This window comes from Meriones unguiculatus, chromosome 9 (genome assembly GCF_030254825.1).
Source record: "Meriones unguiculatus strain TT.TT164.6M chromosome 9, Bangor_MerUng_6.1, whole genome shotgun sequence".
NCBI classification, from domain to species: Eukaryota; Metazoa; Chordata; class Mammalia; order Rodentia; family Muridae; genus Meriones; species Meriones unguiculatus.
In genome coordinates, this window is record NC_083357.1 from 11,998,794 (window position 1) to 12,012,966 (window position 14,173).

Consider the following 14,173-nt stretch of genomic DNA (forward strand, 5'->3'; position numbering starts at 1 on the left):
CTAGAATTTCCTCTTTGTTCTGTGCACTCAGCTAACAAATTAATACAATGATTTATAACAAACTTAATAGTTTAATTCAAGTTTGTGAGTATAATAAAATCTTTCTAGTAAAGGAGTTGGTATATTTTGATTTCTGGGTCTTTTTTTTTTTTTTTTGGCTTTTTATTTTCTGGCTGTCCTATTTTCCTATTTTATTTTCACTCTGTATACCAGGCTGGCCTCAAACTCATCATTAACAACAACAACAACAACAAAAAAAAAAAAAAAAAAAAAAAACCTAAAATGCCCTTCTGGAGACTCCAGACAGACTTTACTGAGTTGCGTCTCACTCACTCAAAGTCCCGTGTGATTCAGGAGTCCACCCCTCTCAGTTTCACTGTCAACCCTTTCTCAAAGCAGGGGAACCCAACTGAGCATTCTCCCAAAACCAACCCAAGAGGGCCTCCTGTGTTAGCCCATTCTGCCTCATTGCCTTCATTTCACAAACAGGGAGCTGAGACTGAAGGAGGATCATGAGCTTGACCTTGAATTTCAGGTCTGTCCAGTGCCTAAACCCGGGCTCTTCCTGCTAGTTCACACCCAAAGGTAAGAGTTAGGAATTGTCAAGCGAAGGCTATACTCAGGCTAACCAGAAGACCTACAGGGAGATGAGATTGAGCCTCAGTTTATTACTCCTGAATTTAGCAGGAGGTCTTAGATGGTTACCTCCATTTATGAAGATAATGTGACTTGATGTTTCCTTCTCTGGGAGAGGGGCCATGAGTTCAGTTTCTAGAGAGCCAAAATCAAGGGGATAGAGGGAGCAGTCTGTCCCAGGAGCTGAATGTGTAAGACAAAGTAACGAAAAATTTGCGTCTACCTCCACATCCAGGTTATTCCTGCCCCCATTTACACATCTCTTTTCCCAGGGCTGGGGTAAAGGCTGGGGTTAAGAGCGGGTGCTGCTCTTGCAGAGGACCCAAGTTGAGTTTCCAGCACCCACATCATGTTATGCAGGTGCTGCATAAGTCTAAACCCACCTCCATCTTTAATATATTTTAAGACTACACGCACACACACACACACACACACACACACACACAGATGTGCATGGAAGACAAAAGTCAACCTTGGGTAGTGATTCTCAAGCAGTTCTTAACCTGTGGTTCGCCCAAGACCATTGAAAATATCAGATATTTGCATTATAATTCTTAACAGTCCCAAAGTAACAGTTGTGAAGCAGCAATGAAAATCCTTTTGTGGTTAAGGGTCACCACACTGTGAAGAACTGTATTAAGGGGTCGCACCTTTAGGAGGACTGAGAACCGCTGCTCAAGAGCCATCCTTCTTGTTTGTTGAGACAAGGTCCCTCACTAGGCCCGAGGGCTTGTTTACTGGCCTACACTGGCAGGCCAGCAACACCAAGGGTCTGCTTGTCTCTGCCTCCCAGCTCTTGGATTAGGAGTACACACCAGCATGCCTGGCTTTGTGTGTGAGCTCTAGGATTCAAACTCAGTTTTTCAGAGTTGCATGGCAAGTACTTTACCAACTGAGGAACCCCTGAACCCCAACCAAAGGGTTCTCCAAAAGGCCTTTTCTCTAGGGAAACTTGTGTCCATCTACCTTGTACAAAAGGGTGCAAATGACACCCCACAGGGGCTATCTCAAAGTTTTTACCAACAGGCTAGTATTCTTTGTTCTGAATGTATGGCCTATTTCCAATCTGATTTCTTTGGAAGTCAGAATAATGATTGACTGCCCTATTCACATACTTATGAAGGGATATGCATTTAAGAGGGCCTTGGGCTGGCCTCTTCAACACTTTGATAAGCTCTCTTCCAAGCCAAGGGGAATAGATATCAAGGAAGTGGCGACATTTAAACAAGGAGAAAACAAGCCATGATTACTCAGCCATGCCCCTTCTAAGTTATAAAATTTGAGGAATGGGTGGGAAGATTGTTAGGGTCAATGGAGATCCAGGTTCTTCTTTGATTAATCCTGCACAGGTATCTCGAAAACAATGAATTGGTTGTTAAAAGAAAGAAAGAAAGAAAGAAAGAAAGAAAGAAAGAAAGAAAGAAAGAAAAAAAGAGAAAGAAAAAAAAGTCCTTTTTAAGCTAAGTAAATAGCCTTCTTACATTCTGTTCTTGGCCAACATTTGTTGAGTCTGAGCTCTATAAAGGGCATATGAGAGTTACAGGAATGTAAAAATGGCTTCCTGGGATTTGCTCTCAGTGAGTTCACAGCATTGTGAGATAACGGGTGTGTCTATTTGAACCTGAGAGCCACAGCAACAGGAAACTGTGCCCTGAATCTCAGCGCCCATCCCTAGGGCCATACATAAGACATAAGGTCCATAAAAGGCAGTATTTCCTCAATTTTGGTGATAGTTTGTTTTCAGTCTTATTCGCCATGTGCCCACTGAATAATGAGTGCATAATAATAATCAGTATTAAAAAATAAATAAGTAAACAAAAATCAGTATTTGTGGGATGAGTGAAATAATGAATAGTGACAGTGGGCTTGTGTTTTGAAGGAAAAGTGATCCCACTTATAGACTTACCCAGGCGGTGAGTGAAGTATTAGTCATTGATAGGGGCTGAGGGTTTCGGGAAGGCAGGAGGAAAAGGACGGGGAGTAAATAGAGTATAAAGCCCAGGCGTGCTGAGGAATTGTGTTTCCTTTGAGATGAGACCATATGATAAAAGGACATGAACAGTGGGCTGGAGAGAACTGCTGGGGTCAGGCTGTGTTAAAGGGTTGGGCTTATTAATAGTAGGACCATCTCACATAGCTGTTTCCTGGGGTAATTTTTCCTGTTGTCCCAGAATGGTTATTAGCAGGACTCAAGGACCCTAGTTTAGATGATGAATTATACAGTTGCATTAGATACTTTTCTGTTAATGTAATGAAATACTCTTGACAGAAAGCAAGATAGGAAAGAAAATGGTTTATTTTGATTTATGATTTCAGAGGGATGGAGTCCACAGTGCAGGGGAAAGATGGAGGCTGGAACAAGAAGCCGAGGGACCATATTTTGTTCACACACTGGAAGTCAGAAGGGAGAACAGGAAGTATGGCAAGGCTATAAACCCTCAAAGCCCACCCCAGTGACATACTTCCTCCAGCAAGGGTCTACCTCCTAAAGGTTCCATAACCTCCCCAAACATTTCCACTAACTGGGGACTAAGTAATAAATGAGCTAAGTGAGTCATTTCTCATTCACACAACAACCACTGTCTGGCATGGCCATGTGGAACCCCTGAAGCTTCACAGAGAGATAACAGATGAACTTAGAAAGGAGTGTTCATGGGCTGGGTAGATCACAGAAGAAAGAAAAGAGATATCACGTAGTCCAGGTAATTCTCAATAAAGACTTGGTGCTAACGGTAAATCTTCAACAGCAGCCCAGGGCAGGAGAAATGGCCAGTGTTAATAGCAGGTACTGATCTTACAGAGGACCCTCATTGTGTTCCCAGTACCCACATCATCAGGTGCTGGATAACTGTCTATAACCTCGGCTCCAGGGGCCCCCACACCTCTGGCCTCCACGGGCAACTGCATTCATGTTCACAAACTAACACATAGATACACATGCTTACACTTGACTCCAGCTAAAAATAAATCTTTCTTTAAAATAAATAAATCTCTTTACCACCTCCATCTTCTATGTGTTTTATGGCTACAACCTGAACATAGCTTCAGAATAATTAAAGATAGTAATAACAGGCCTTCTTGTGCTAATTAATCATTGTACCCCTTACAGCTAATACAGTATCTAGCATATTTGATGAACACATTAGTGAAAGGTATGAAGGAAGGAAGGAAATGAAATGAAAATTCCTGAAGTGAAACAACAGCAAAATCAAATTAAGACACCTGTGGTGATATCAGCCTATAATCTCAGCACTCAAAACACAGAGGCAGGAGAATCACGCATTGGATTATTCAGTTAGTTCTATAGTGGCCTAAGTCATATAGCAATACCCTGCCTCAGATGAAACGATCCTTAAATATTATGTACATGATCCTTAAATAGTATGTACATGTAAATATAAATACATACACGTTTTAATTTCATATTTTCAAAACACACAGATGCATACACTAACTAAAAGAGCCCCCCAAGTGGCAATCTTTTTCCTCACTTTATTTGTGAATATGTTTATCTTTGAATATTATTATTTTTATAAAGGAAAAAGCAAGTCAAGACTGCTCATTTAAGAGGAAAAGGCTAGAGTGAAACCGAGTTGAGCTCTTACTGCCAGGGTCTGACAAGGCTTCACATAGGCTCCGAAATCCCAGGCCTCCTTTGTGGGAATATGTTTCCAGCTCCAATCCTCGTACCCCTCCATGCAGCTACTCACCTCTCATAGGAGCACCCCTCCACCAACCTTGCGAGGAGTTACGTAGAAATCCTGAGGTCCCGGCTCTTTTACTGGAGCAGTTTCTGGTAAGCGGCTATCAAAACTGATGGGAAACTTGCAGTTTTAAGAGAAACTGAGAAGAATGCAAAGGGCAGGCTCCCTCTGGTTGGAACTTGATAATCTATGTATTTGGCAAGTATTTGTTGAATATGTCTACATGCAGCCAAAGCAGAACAGACCTTCTCAGCAACTCAAAGCTTAAAGATATGTTCAGAACATGGATCCACTCCAGACCCCAGAGTGCATGTCTGCAGGTTCTCACCCAATAACCCCAAGCCCCAGGTGGATCTGTTTCCCAGAGCTTCCTGACTGCAGTGCACCTACAAGTAACCTATGCATTTTGACCAAATGCAGATTCAGATTGAGCACATCTGCGGTGGCAACAAAGGCTCTTCTATCCAACAGCCTCCAGCAGTGAGGTCTGCTGGGCCTCAGACCACACTTAGGAGAGCAAACATCAAGGAAGCTGGCAACCAAGAAATCTCGAGGGCCCTCAGATACCAGCACACCAGATTACAGGGTCAGGAGACAGCTGTCGGGGCAGGCGAATGTCATCCTGACTAAGCAGGGAGGAAGACAGAACACATTCCATGGAGCTTCTACATCACGCCTCGCTAAATATCTAATCTGGACCACTGGCATCCTAGCCTCATTGAGCCTAACTCATAAAAAGTGTACATCCCAGAAACCAGAACCACATCTGGAGAAGTCTGAGATCCCAGGTTGTTGTGCAGTTTGGATAATGGCATCTTGCCAGGGTGGGCCTGAGAGTCTGAGCTTTGCTCAAAGTTGTCACCTGAAATAGTCAGCAATAGACTATACCAGATAACAGGGGTGTTTCCAAAGCTCATTTTTCATCGTGTGTGATGGCTTATGCCTTTATCGGTGCTGAGAAAGCAGGCTTGACGGGAGCTCTAGACAAGCCTGGTTATGCAGTAAAACCCAGTCTGAAAAAGAAAAAGAAAAAGAAAAGAAAAGGAATTGTCTCAAAATCCAGGAACAAAGGAGCTCAGCTGGAGATGAGGGCAAAAGCTGTGACAAGACAGAAAGAAGCAGCAGCACCAAGAGCACATGTCCTGGACATCAGTTGCACACATGCTTGGTAAGGGACCAGGACCAGAATGTCCATAAGACCTGCTCGGTGTTGGCATAAGTTTCCCACGGGACTAGTGTATTCACCGTATTGGAAGATTGCTCTACACAGACAGAACTGGGATGCAAAACCCTGTCTTACGTGGGCCAAAAGAAATCTTGGCATTTCCTTTTTTCCAAGAACAAGCTGTCTAGTCCACACACTGAGGATGCCTTGGACCCAGTTCAGCAGCCAGGAGGGACACTGAACTTTGACCCTCGTAGGTGAGACAGCTCTATTCATCGTTGCCCATTCCTATTGTTCCTGTTCTTTTCGGCGAGTTTTATTAAACAGACTCTCAACTCTCTTGGACCTGCTTCTGTGCAACTGCTACTGCGGAAGGCTACCAGAGCCCCCAGCATCCCGTGAAAGAGCACAGCCCATCACCCAGGGCAAGTTAGCTGAATGGTCAGGATGTGGGTGAAGGCTTTTAGGTCAGGCGTCTGTGCTAGGTGACCGTTAGAGTGAGCCACCTCTGGCTCCAACACCCTGCAGCTTAAGCAGCAAAGTTCACTCTGTGACTTGCAGAATCTGGACTCTAAAACTTCCCAGAGGCAAATGGCTAAACCACCTGATTGTCGAGCTTCAAGTCTCTTGCCAGCCTATCTGGACCTCAAAAGCCAGAAATGACAGGATGCTACCCACAACTTGCAAAGTGTCTACTTAGCTAAGTGAAAGTGTCTGTCACAGGAAAATGGTGGGGAAAAGCCTAGATACGACTATCTGAAGTTAGACTTGCTACCCAGCCTCAGAGAGCCTTTGGAGAGGTCCGTGTGCACTGTGGACAGGGGCAGATGCTCAGACTCCCTTCGGGGTGTCCTGCAATGGCAGGTCAGAACCAGAGCCCTGATATCCTTCTTGAAGTTGGTGTTGAGAAAGCCGTAGATGAAAGGGTTTACACAGGTGGAAGCCATGGCAAACAGGTGACATATCAAGAAGATGAGGTTGCCATGGCAAGCAGGGATGGCCTCCTGGTACCAGTCCTCCACTGTGTTGAACACATGCAGGGGCAGCCAGAGAACTGCGAAGACAGCCACCATGGCCATGAGCATGCCATTGATCCGCTTCATCTGTCCCATTCGCGAGCTGCAAGCGTCCTTATGGAACATGTGCCGCTGCCTCCACAGGCGCTGGTAGATGCGCACGTAGCAGACCAGGATGAAGACCAGAGGGATACAGTACTGAAAGAGCAGCAGAAAGGTGGTGTAGATGAGACGGTGCTGGTCTGAGGACCAGGATACAAAGCAGACCTCCTTGTCCTCTAGAAACTCTACAGCCTTTGAGTGGTTGTAGTGAAAGAGGTCATTTAGGATGCTATTGGCCAGGAAGGGTAAGGAGAGGAAGCAAGAAATGATCCAGATGACCAAAATCCCCAGGTAGGCTTGGAAAATACTTGGCTTCCAGCCTGTTGGATTGATGATGAGCTGGTGCCTCTCCAGGGCCACAAGGACCAATGAGAGGATGGATACTGTCACCGACATACACTGGATAAAAGTTAACATCTTGCAAAGGATTTCACCAAAAATCCAGTAGTCCATGATAGTGTAGGTGACTGTGAGTGGCTGGCAGATGAGGCACATGAGGAAGTCAGAGAAGGCCAGGTTGGCAATGAGTAAGTTGGTCACACTAGACTTTTCCTTTTGCCTTGTGGTCACATATATCAAGCAGAGGTTTCCCAGGACCCCCAAGATGGTCTCGATGCTATAGGTGGTGATGATGAAGGCCAGCAGGTTTGCAGAATCATGGCAGCCATCAGAGAAGTTGTAGAGGAAATCCAATGGATTGGTCCCATTCTTGCCCCGTAGGAATCCTGGGAAGAGGGAGGCCAGGAAATGAGAGGTATTCATGGTGGCTGTGAGAAGAGCCACAAACTCCAGGACTAAGGGGTCCACTTTAGAGATGCAGCCTGCAAAGCAAACAAAGAGGACTCAGGAACCATGCTTCCAGGATATAATCCAGGTAAGAATAAGGGCAAGAAGAGAAGGTTCTTAGCTGTTTCTATCCTGTGAGGCTTATCATATGAGGCTTAAGGAGAGAGACAGGCACCCCAATGATCTCTATCTTGTAGACAGCACTTGCTGCAAGCCAGAGACTGTGCTCAGTGCCTTGCATATTAGCTACTTTATTCTGACAAGTATTATCAACTCAGTCCATTGGTGAAGAATCTAAACTCCACAGAGGGAGCCATTTACCCATATTCACACAGATGATAAAATATCAGACTGTCTGGTACCATAACCTGCCCAACAAGCTCCCTCGGGCCTCAGGATCTGAGGCTGCGCTGATGATAAGGAACTTGGAACATGGAAAGCCCTTCATTCCAACAAAGACAGCAATAGATCCTTGATAGTGACTCTCCCGGTCTTTCATGACACCCATGGAACCTGAACTTTTTGGCACACAGCACACCCTCCTGGTTTCAGACCCTAGCACCCTGTCAGCCTTGTATCTGAGGGGGCATGTGGTGAAGGTGAGGACATCCAGGAAGGAATGAAGATTGATTCGTCAGAACACTGCCTTCCCATGCTGCCCACACTACATGTTTCGCACATCTGGTCACCAGCATCACTATGCTCAAGTCACCTGACGTACTTCCACCCCCTGGACCTTCCTCTTGGGCTTCCTGAGCAAAGGCATCCTCTAACTGACTCTTCAGACGCTGGGTTCCAAATCCTTCAGGCAGTAATGGCAGTGATAAGCAGCCTAACACGGAGAGTCACCCACCCTCTTGTTGCACATACCCTTAGAGAGCATCACGCAGGCTTCCCAGGCAGCAGCAATCTCACAGGCTTGCCATTCTCAAGCTTCACTGAACTGATAGGTCATCTCAGGGGGCATGTTCAGAGTGAACATTCCAGGGCCCCTTACCAGGAGAAAGAGTTAAGCGAGTCTAGGATGGAGCCATGGAATCTGTATTTTAGGAAGTAGCTGGTAGGATTTTGCTGCACACAGTTCAGAGACCCGATTTTGAAAAATGGTTTTTATAGCAGAATAGTCTGTTAAAAATAATTCTTTGATGCCATCTATCAGCCATGCCTGTTTTGTTTTGTTTTGTTTTGTTTTTTGAATGTACATCCCACTCTCAATATACACTTATCTTTGTTATCAAGTGCAGTTTTGACAGAAAGGGCAAATTAGTCAAAAATCAATAAAATTGGTTTCCCAACTGTCAAAAATGTCATTCGCTGTTTATTTGACCTGACCTATAGAAGTGAGTCTCACCTGGCCATTTACAAAATCAATGTAACTGACAGTTTACAATCTAGTTATTTGGGCTGACAGCTTTTCAGGGAAAAAGAGTTGGCTGAAACCACAATCCTCTGGGGGAAAAAAAAAGCATTTGGCCAAATATAACAAGATGAAATATTCCCAGCCAAACACAAGGGCTAGAATTTAAGAGAAAAAAATGTAGAGCCATAGCCTCATGAATCTGTGGCAGGTGCACTGGCCCAAAAGGAAAAGAAGCCCAGACTATGTTTGACCATCAATCAGGGTGAGGACATTGGTGTAGGGCAACACCAGCATGACCAGAAGGGAGTTGGCAGACAGGGAAAGCTCCAGGCAGGGATCACTGTTTTGTTCATCTGCTTGACCAACATGGCCCAAGCCCTAGGGTAAGGACTGAGACACCTTATACAGCCAGGGCCCTCCCAGACAGAGGAACTGATCAGGGGGAATGCAGATGGACCTCAAAGCCACAATGCTATTGCCACAGTCAATACTGTGGGCACTATGACCTGGGAGATGAGAGATGGATCTAAGGCGGGGAGAAAGACAAGATGGTGTAGAATCTAGAGCTCACAGGCTAAAAAAGAGATAAAGGAGAGGGGAAAGCCCCAGGTATAGAGAATAGCACACACAGAGGCACAGAGGCAGGAAGGACAGTAGCCTCCTGAGATAAGCAAGCAGTTCGGAACAGCTGGACCGAAGGAGAGAGAAGAAAGAAGAAATGATGAGGCTGGCGAGGTAAGCCAGGCCAGGGATGATGGATGAGCCATTGAAAGGCTCCCAGCAAGACATGTGCATTCCAGAAAGATCACTTAGATGTAGAGAATAGATTGAGCCTCGGAAACATCCAAGACAGAAGGAAAGGGACATTTAAAAGGGCAGCATGCAGGGGTTTACTTGGCTCGTGGCCTTTTTCTCAGATAAACCAGGGGAACACTAACTCACAGGATAGGTATGGACCAGCCAGACAAGCACTGCTGACCAGTCACTTAAACCCTGAGCCCAGGTCATCAGGAGAGCTGAGTCCTTGCTGAAGGTGGAGTATCCTTGAGGGGTGCATCTGAATAGGGCCAGGCGAGGAAGGAAAGACTAGGTGCCACCAAGGCCTCAGAAGAAGCTATCATGACCCAGCTTATTCATCACCAATTAGGACTAAAGAGACTAAGATTAGGAATGGCCAGAGTGAGACCATGAGGTTGAAGGGAGCAGGTCACTGGACAACAGGGAGCGGAGGAGACTTTCCATTCAAGAGCCTATGTCTCCAGGTCATCTGAGAACTTCTGCGGTCAACCACAGGGTTCCCTGCCACACAGATGGAACCATCGCCTGTGTGTAAGGAGTGGGCAAAATGCCATGCCAGGATCCTACACAGGCCAGCGGGCTACATACTTGTGCTGGGGTAAAATAACAGCTCTGCCACCCATCAGCCCAGTGGCTTTGCGAATCACTGAAATTTTCATTTTCTTTCTTTCTTTTAAAAAAAAAATATCAAAACCTGATTTTATTGGGGGGGAATAGCTTTAGAAAATGTGGAAATGAAGAATTTCATTCCATTGCATGCAGAGGGTGGAGGAAGGGAGGGATTGGGATGGGAGGAAGGAGGGAACCACAGGGGGGATACAAAGTGAATAAAGTGCAATTAATAAAGAATTTTTTTTTAAAAAGGTATAGGAAAGAGAAGTTTTGAGAAGGGTTCTGATGAGGAGCATATCACAAGGTTTGCCAGCCACTGTAGTGAGGAGAGTGAGAGTGGTCTCAATGATCCACTGACTGGGCTGCTCAGTCACGCCAACTGATTTTCAAATGGGGAGGTAAATTGCTGGCAACAAGTTCATCAGTGATGTGAGGGACAGAGAGTGTGGGCGCCTATGCTGCAGGGCAGTCTGGCTCACTCTTGGGGCAGGACTGACAAAGAAACGGGGAGGAGTAGGAAAGTGGGATTTGGAGACCCTATTCTCTGGACACTTCTCAGGTCAGTGTCTGTCTTCTTTGGGCAAACGATGTAATTGATGAATGGAAAAAGGTCCCATTCATGAACTTTCTTTACCACCTTCTGGGAGGTAGAGGTACCAAAGGCCAAACTGGCTCACAGGTATCCATCACATACTAATTCCTTTTCCATTCATTCCACCAACTCCATCCTAAGGGACTTTATCTCCCAGCAGGAGCTGGCCACAGGAAAACACAGCCATGGCCGGGCCTCTCGTTCTACCTGACAGCAGCTGCCTGGTGCTAACCCAGAGGCAAGATGGGCAGTAGCTTAGCATATGCCAGGACCCATTACCCACACTGATCCTTTACCTATACCTGGCCTCAAACAGCTCTCATGTGTGGTGCCATCGTGTCCCATGGCACCCTGTCCTGCTCATAGCCCAGCTGTAAGGAAGGGCTTCTCTGGCCCCAGGGCTGGAGGGGGTCACAGTCCCACTCTGCGTATCTCAGAGCTGAGGACCAATCCTATCCACAGGCCCTGATTAGCTCTGGACCGCTCAGAATGATACTGTGTGCTTCCTCCACCATTCTACCTATAGGTGAGGCTCCAGACAGACACAGAGAAAGCAGTGGCAACAAACATGCAAAAATTGCTCCTGTGAGCATACCCCCACGGACAACCTGGGAGACATCTGGATTGGAAAGGAAGTCAGTTCCCTGAGGTAGGAGGGACAAAGTGGGGCAGAATTTTGAAAGACGGGCTGCAGGCGCCCATCTTTGAGAAGAGAGACAAGAAGGCAAGGCCCTACCTTACCCTGAGAGTTCTTGTTTCCTAGAGACTCAGGGCAGAAGAAATACTGACTGTCACTTGCCATCCTACTGAACTATAAGCTCTCCGCCAGTCTCACCAGGAAGGCATTACTAGGCTGAGCCGTATGATGCGGTCAGCATTTGAGCTGTAAAGATGGCAAATTTATGTGGTCCCATCTAATGCTAGCTCCATTTAAACTTTAATTTTATGTGAATGAGTGTTTTGCCTGCATATTTATCCACATGATACATGTGTGCCTGGTGCTGATAGACACCAGAAAGAGGGAGTGAGATCTCCTGGAACTGAAGTTACAAATGGCTGCTAAGAATCAAACCCAGGTCCTCTGGAAGAGCAGCTAGTGCTCTTAATCACTGAGCCATCTGAGGAGGAGGCTTAGTGAGATCAAGGGCCCTGGCCAAGGTTACCAGACCAACCTGGCACCAATCCTGCCTAACACAGATTTTGGAAAGAAGAAAGAGAAGTGAGCTTGTGTCAAAGCTGATGCACAAGCGGCCAGGATCAGGCCTGATCCTCTATGACCCAGGTCTGGGGGGAGCCTCTAGGGATGCTGGGATGTGGCTCAGATACGTGAGAGAGGGTATCCTGAAGCCCTCTGCCTGTAATCCCGCTCAGATAGCCAACTCCGTGGCAGTACCAACAATGAATGGCCTGCCTCTTCAGGCCTAGGTGTATTCTAAACAGGTGTTGGCTTGACTCTCCTCCCTCCGGGGGACCGCATTCACTATCTAGAGCTGCTGTAGAGTCCCCACGGAGTTGGCAGGAGGGGTGATAACTCTGGCTGGAAGGGAAGCATATTATGCAAGGTCAGGAAAAGCCTGTCTGCATTTCATTTTGAAGCATGGGGGGAAAAAGTGTGCTGTGCCAACCCCACCCCCACCGCCACCCCTGGCCCAAAGTTCTGCTGAGCCTAATTGCCTAATTGCCTAATCAATCTAAGGAAAACCATTGAACACAATGACAATCACCCTAGGAAGGACTATTGCTGACAGATGATCCTCTCCTAAACCCTCCTCAACCAGCCACCAGCTCTGTGCCTGCGTGCAGACACCTGACACTTCAGATGTGAAACTCACTTCCTCAGAGGCACTCACCCGGAGAGGTACCAGGCCACAGTGTCCCAGGTGAGGAGACTGGAGCACCAAGCCCAGGTCCACAGCCTGGAGACGTGGCATCAAGTCTCGGCTGGGAAGCCCACCAGGCGCCCTGCCACAGGGACCCCAGCCAAGCAGCTCCCTCGGCTTCCCGGAGGATGGGTTCCTCCAGTTCTTACAGAATCTGCGCTGGGTTCACCTGCTGCAAGGCAGCAGAGCAGTGTTCCTTAGCCCCGGAGCCATCCGCTGGTCCTCCCCTGAGCCGGAGTCCACACCCGCCCACAAAACTCTAGTACCGCCCCCTTCGGAGCCACACCCACGGCCAGCCCCAAGGAGGCAAGCTGCAGACCGCACAGGAGCCCACCCCACTTGTCAGCCTGCAACACGCAAATTACCTTGCTTGCACACACTCTTTTTCTTCCTCTTTTCCTCTCTCTCTCTCTCTCTCTCTCTCTCTCTCTCAACTTCTATTTCCTCAATCATGGAACCGGCTTAAGAAAATGTGCAAAGGTGCTTTCCTGCAATGGGGTGCGGTGGCACTTTAATCCCAGAAAGGCAGATGCTATAGAATCTCCGAGTTCCCAGCCCCAAGTACACTGAGGTCCCACAGGGGAGCAGGGAGGTGGGGACTTTCATAAAATCATTCGACCTGTTCAGCCCAGTATTTGCTGTAGCCTATGCTGTGAGCCTTTTTGTCCAGCTGGACGCACAGAGCTGAGTGAGACATGATCTGGTTCTGGTATCTTCCCACCATTCCAGAGCTGAGGCCTGGAGAGGCAAAAAGAGGGATGAGTAAGCACAGAAATGAGTTATTCCAGAGAGCAAGCAAGTTGATCTGCGTCCTCTTTAGATGGGTGGTCCAAACAGAGGGCAGAGCAAGGACTAAGGCAGAGCAAGGGGGCATTAGGGCCAGAGGGAAAGAGGTGGGCTTCCCAAAAAGCAATCAGGACAGTCCTGGACAGACCTCCAAGACTGTGGCGGAGGACTGGATGAGGAGCCAGGTAACTGCCTCTAGTATACTAAGGCAGCCTCTCTCCAAAGAGGCCCCGAGGTAAACTCACCTGAGCTTAGAGGACCTTTGGGGGTAACATGATAATCTCCCCACAAACTCTTCTGTGACTGCCAGTGGAAATGGTCCCTGGAGCTGTCGCCCCTCAGTTGTCACTTATGGTGCTGAAAACTGTATAGAAATTACCTTCGTTATCACGGCTGCTCTGAGATGAGCATCTTCATCCCTTCTTCCCTGGTAAAGCAACTGACCACAACCGAGCAACCTGCCAGAAGTCACTCTGTGGAGAAGCAGCCAGTTTAGGACACAAACCTGCTGCATGTTCAGGCTTCCGCTCACTGACAGAGGACGTGAGCCTGTTGTCCCTTCTCTAGGGAGCACTCTCCTCCCACGCTGACAGGCTGCAGTGTGCTGCTTCTCCTTCAGGCCACCTTCCACTTCCCACACCCTCCAGTCCTGCAGCAGAAGCAGACGGAAAGGCTGGATAATACACTCCACTCCCCCTCTTCTGGTCTCTGCCATCCAGGCCCACAGGTGCACATA

The 14,173-nt window shown here is 47.3% G+C and overlaps 1 protein-coding gene across 1 annotated transcript; it reads right to left on the bottom strand.

Moving 5' to 3' along the window:
* Positions 1-2,959: 2,959 nt before the first annotated feature.
* Positions 2,960-12,849, bottom strand: Npy4r2 (neuropeptide Y receptor Y4-2). The gene is made up of 2 exons (XM_021635965.2): positions 12,622-12,849; positions 2,960-7,444 (listed from the first exon to the last, which is right to left on the bottom strand). Exon 2 carries the CDS (start codon positions 7,383-7,385, stop codon positions 6,258-6,260), a length of 1,128 nt encoding a protein of 375 aa, XP_021491640.2. The 5' UTR covers positions 7,386-7,444; positions 12,622-12,849; the 3' UTR covers positions 2,960-6,257.
* Between the last annotated feature and the right edge of the window lie 1,324 nt (positions 12,850-14,173).

Coding starts and splice junctions, on each gene's coding strand:
- Npy4r2 (XM_021635965.2), bottom strand. CDS start 7,385: ATGAATACCTCTCATTTCCTGGCCTCCCTCTTCCCAGGATTCCTACGG.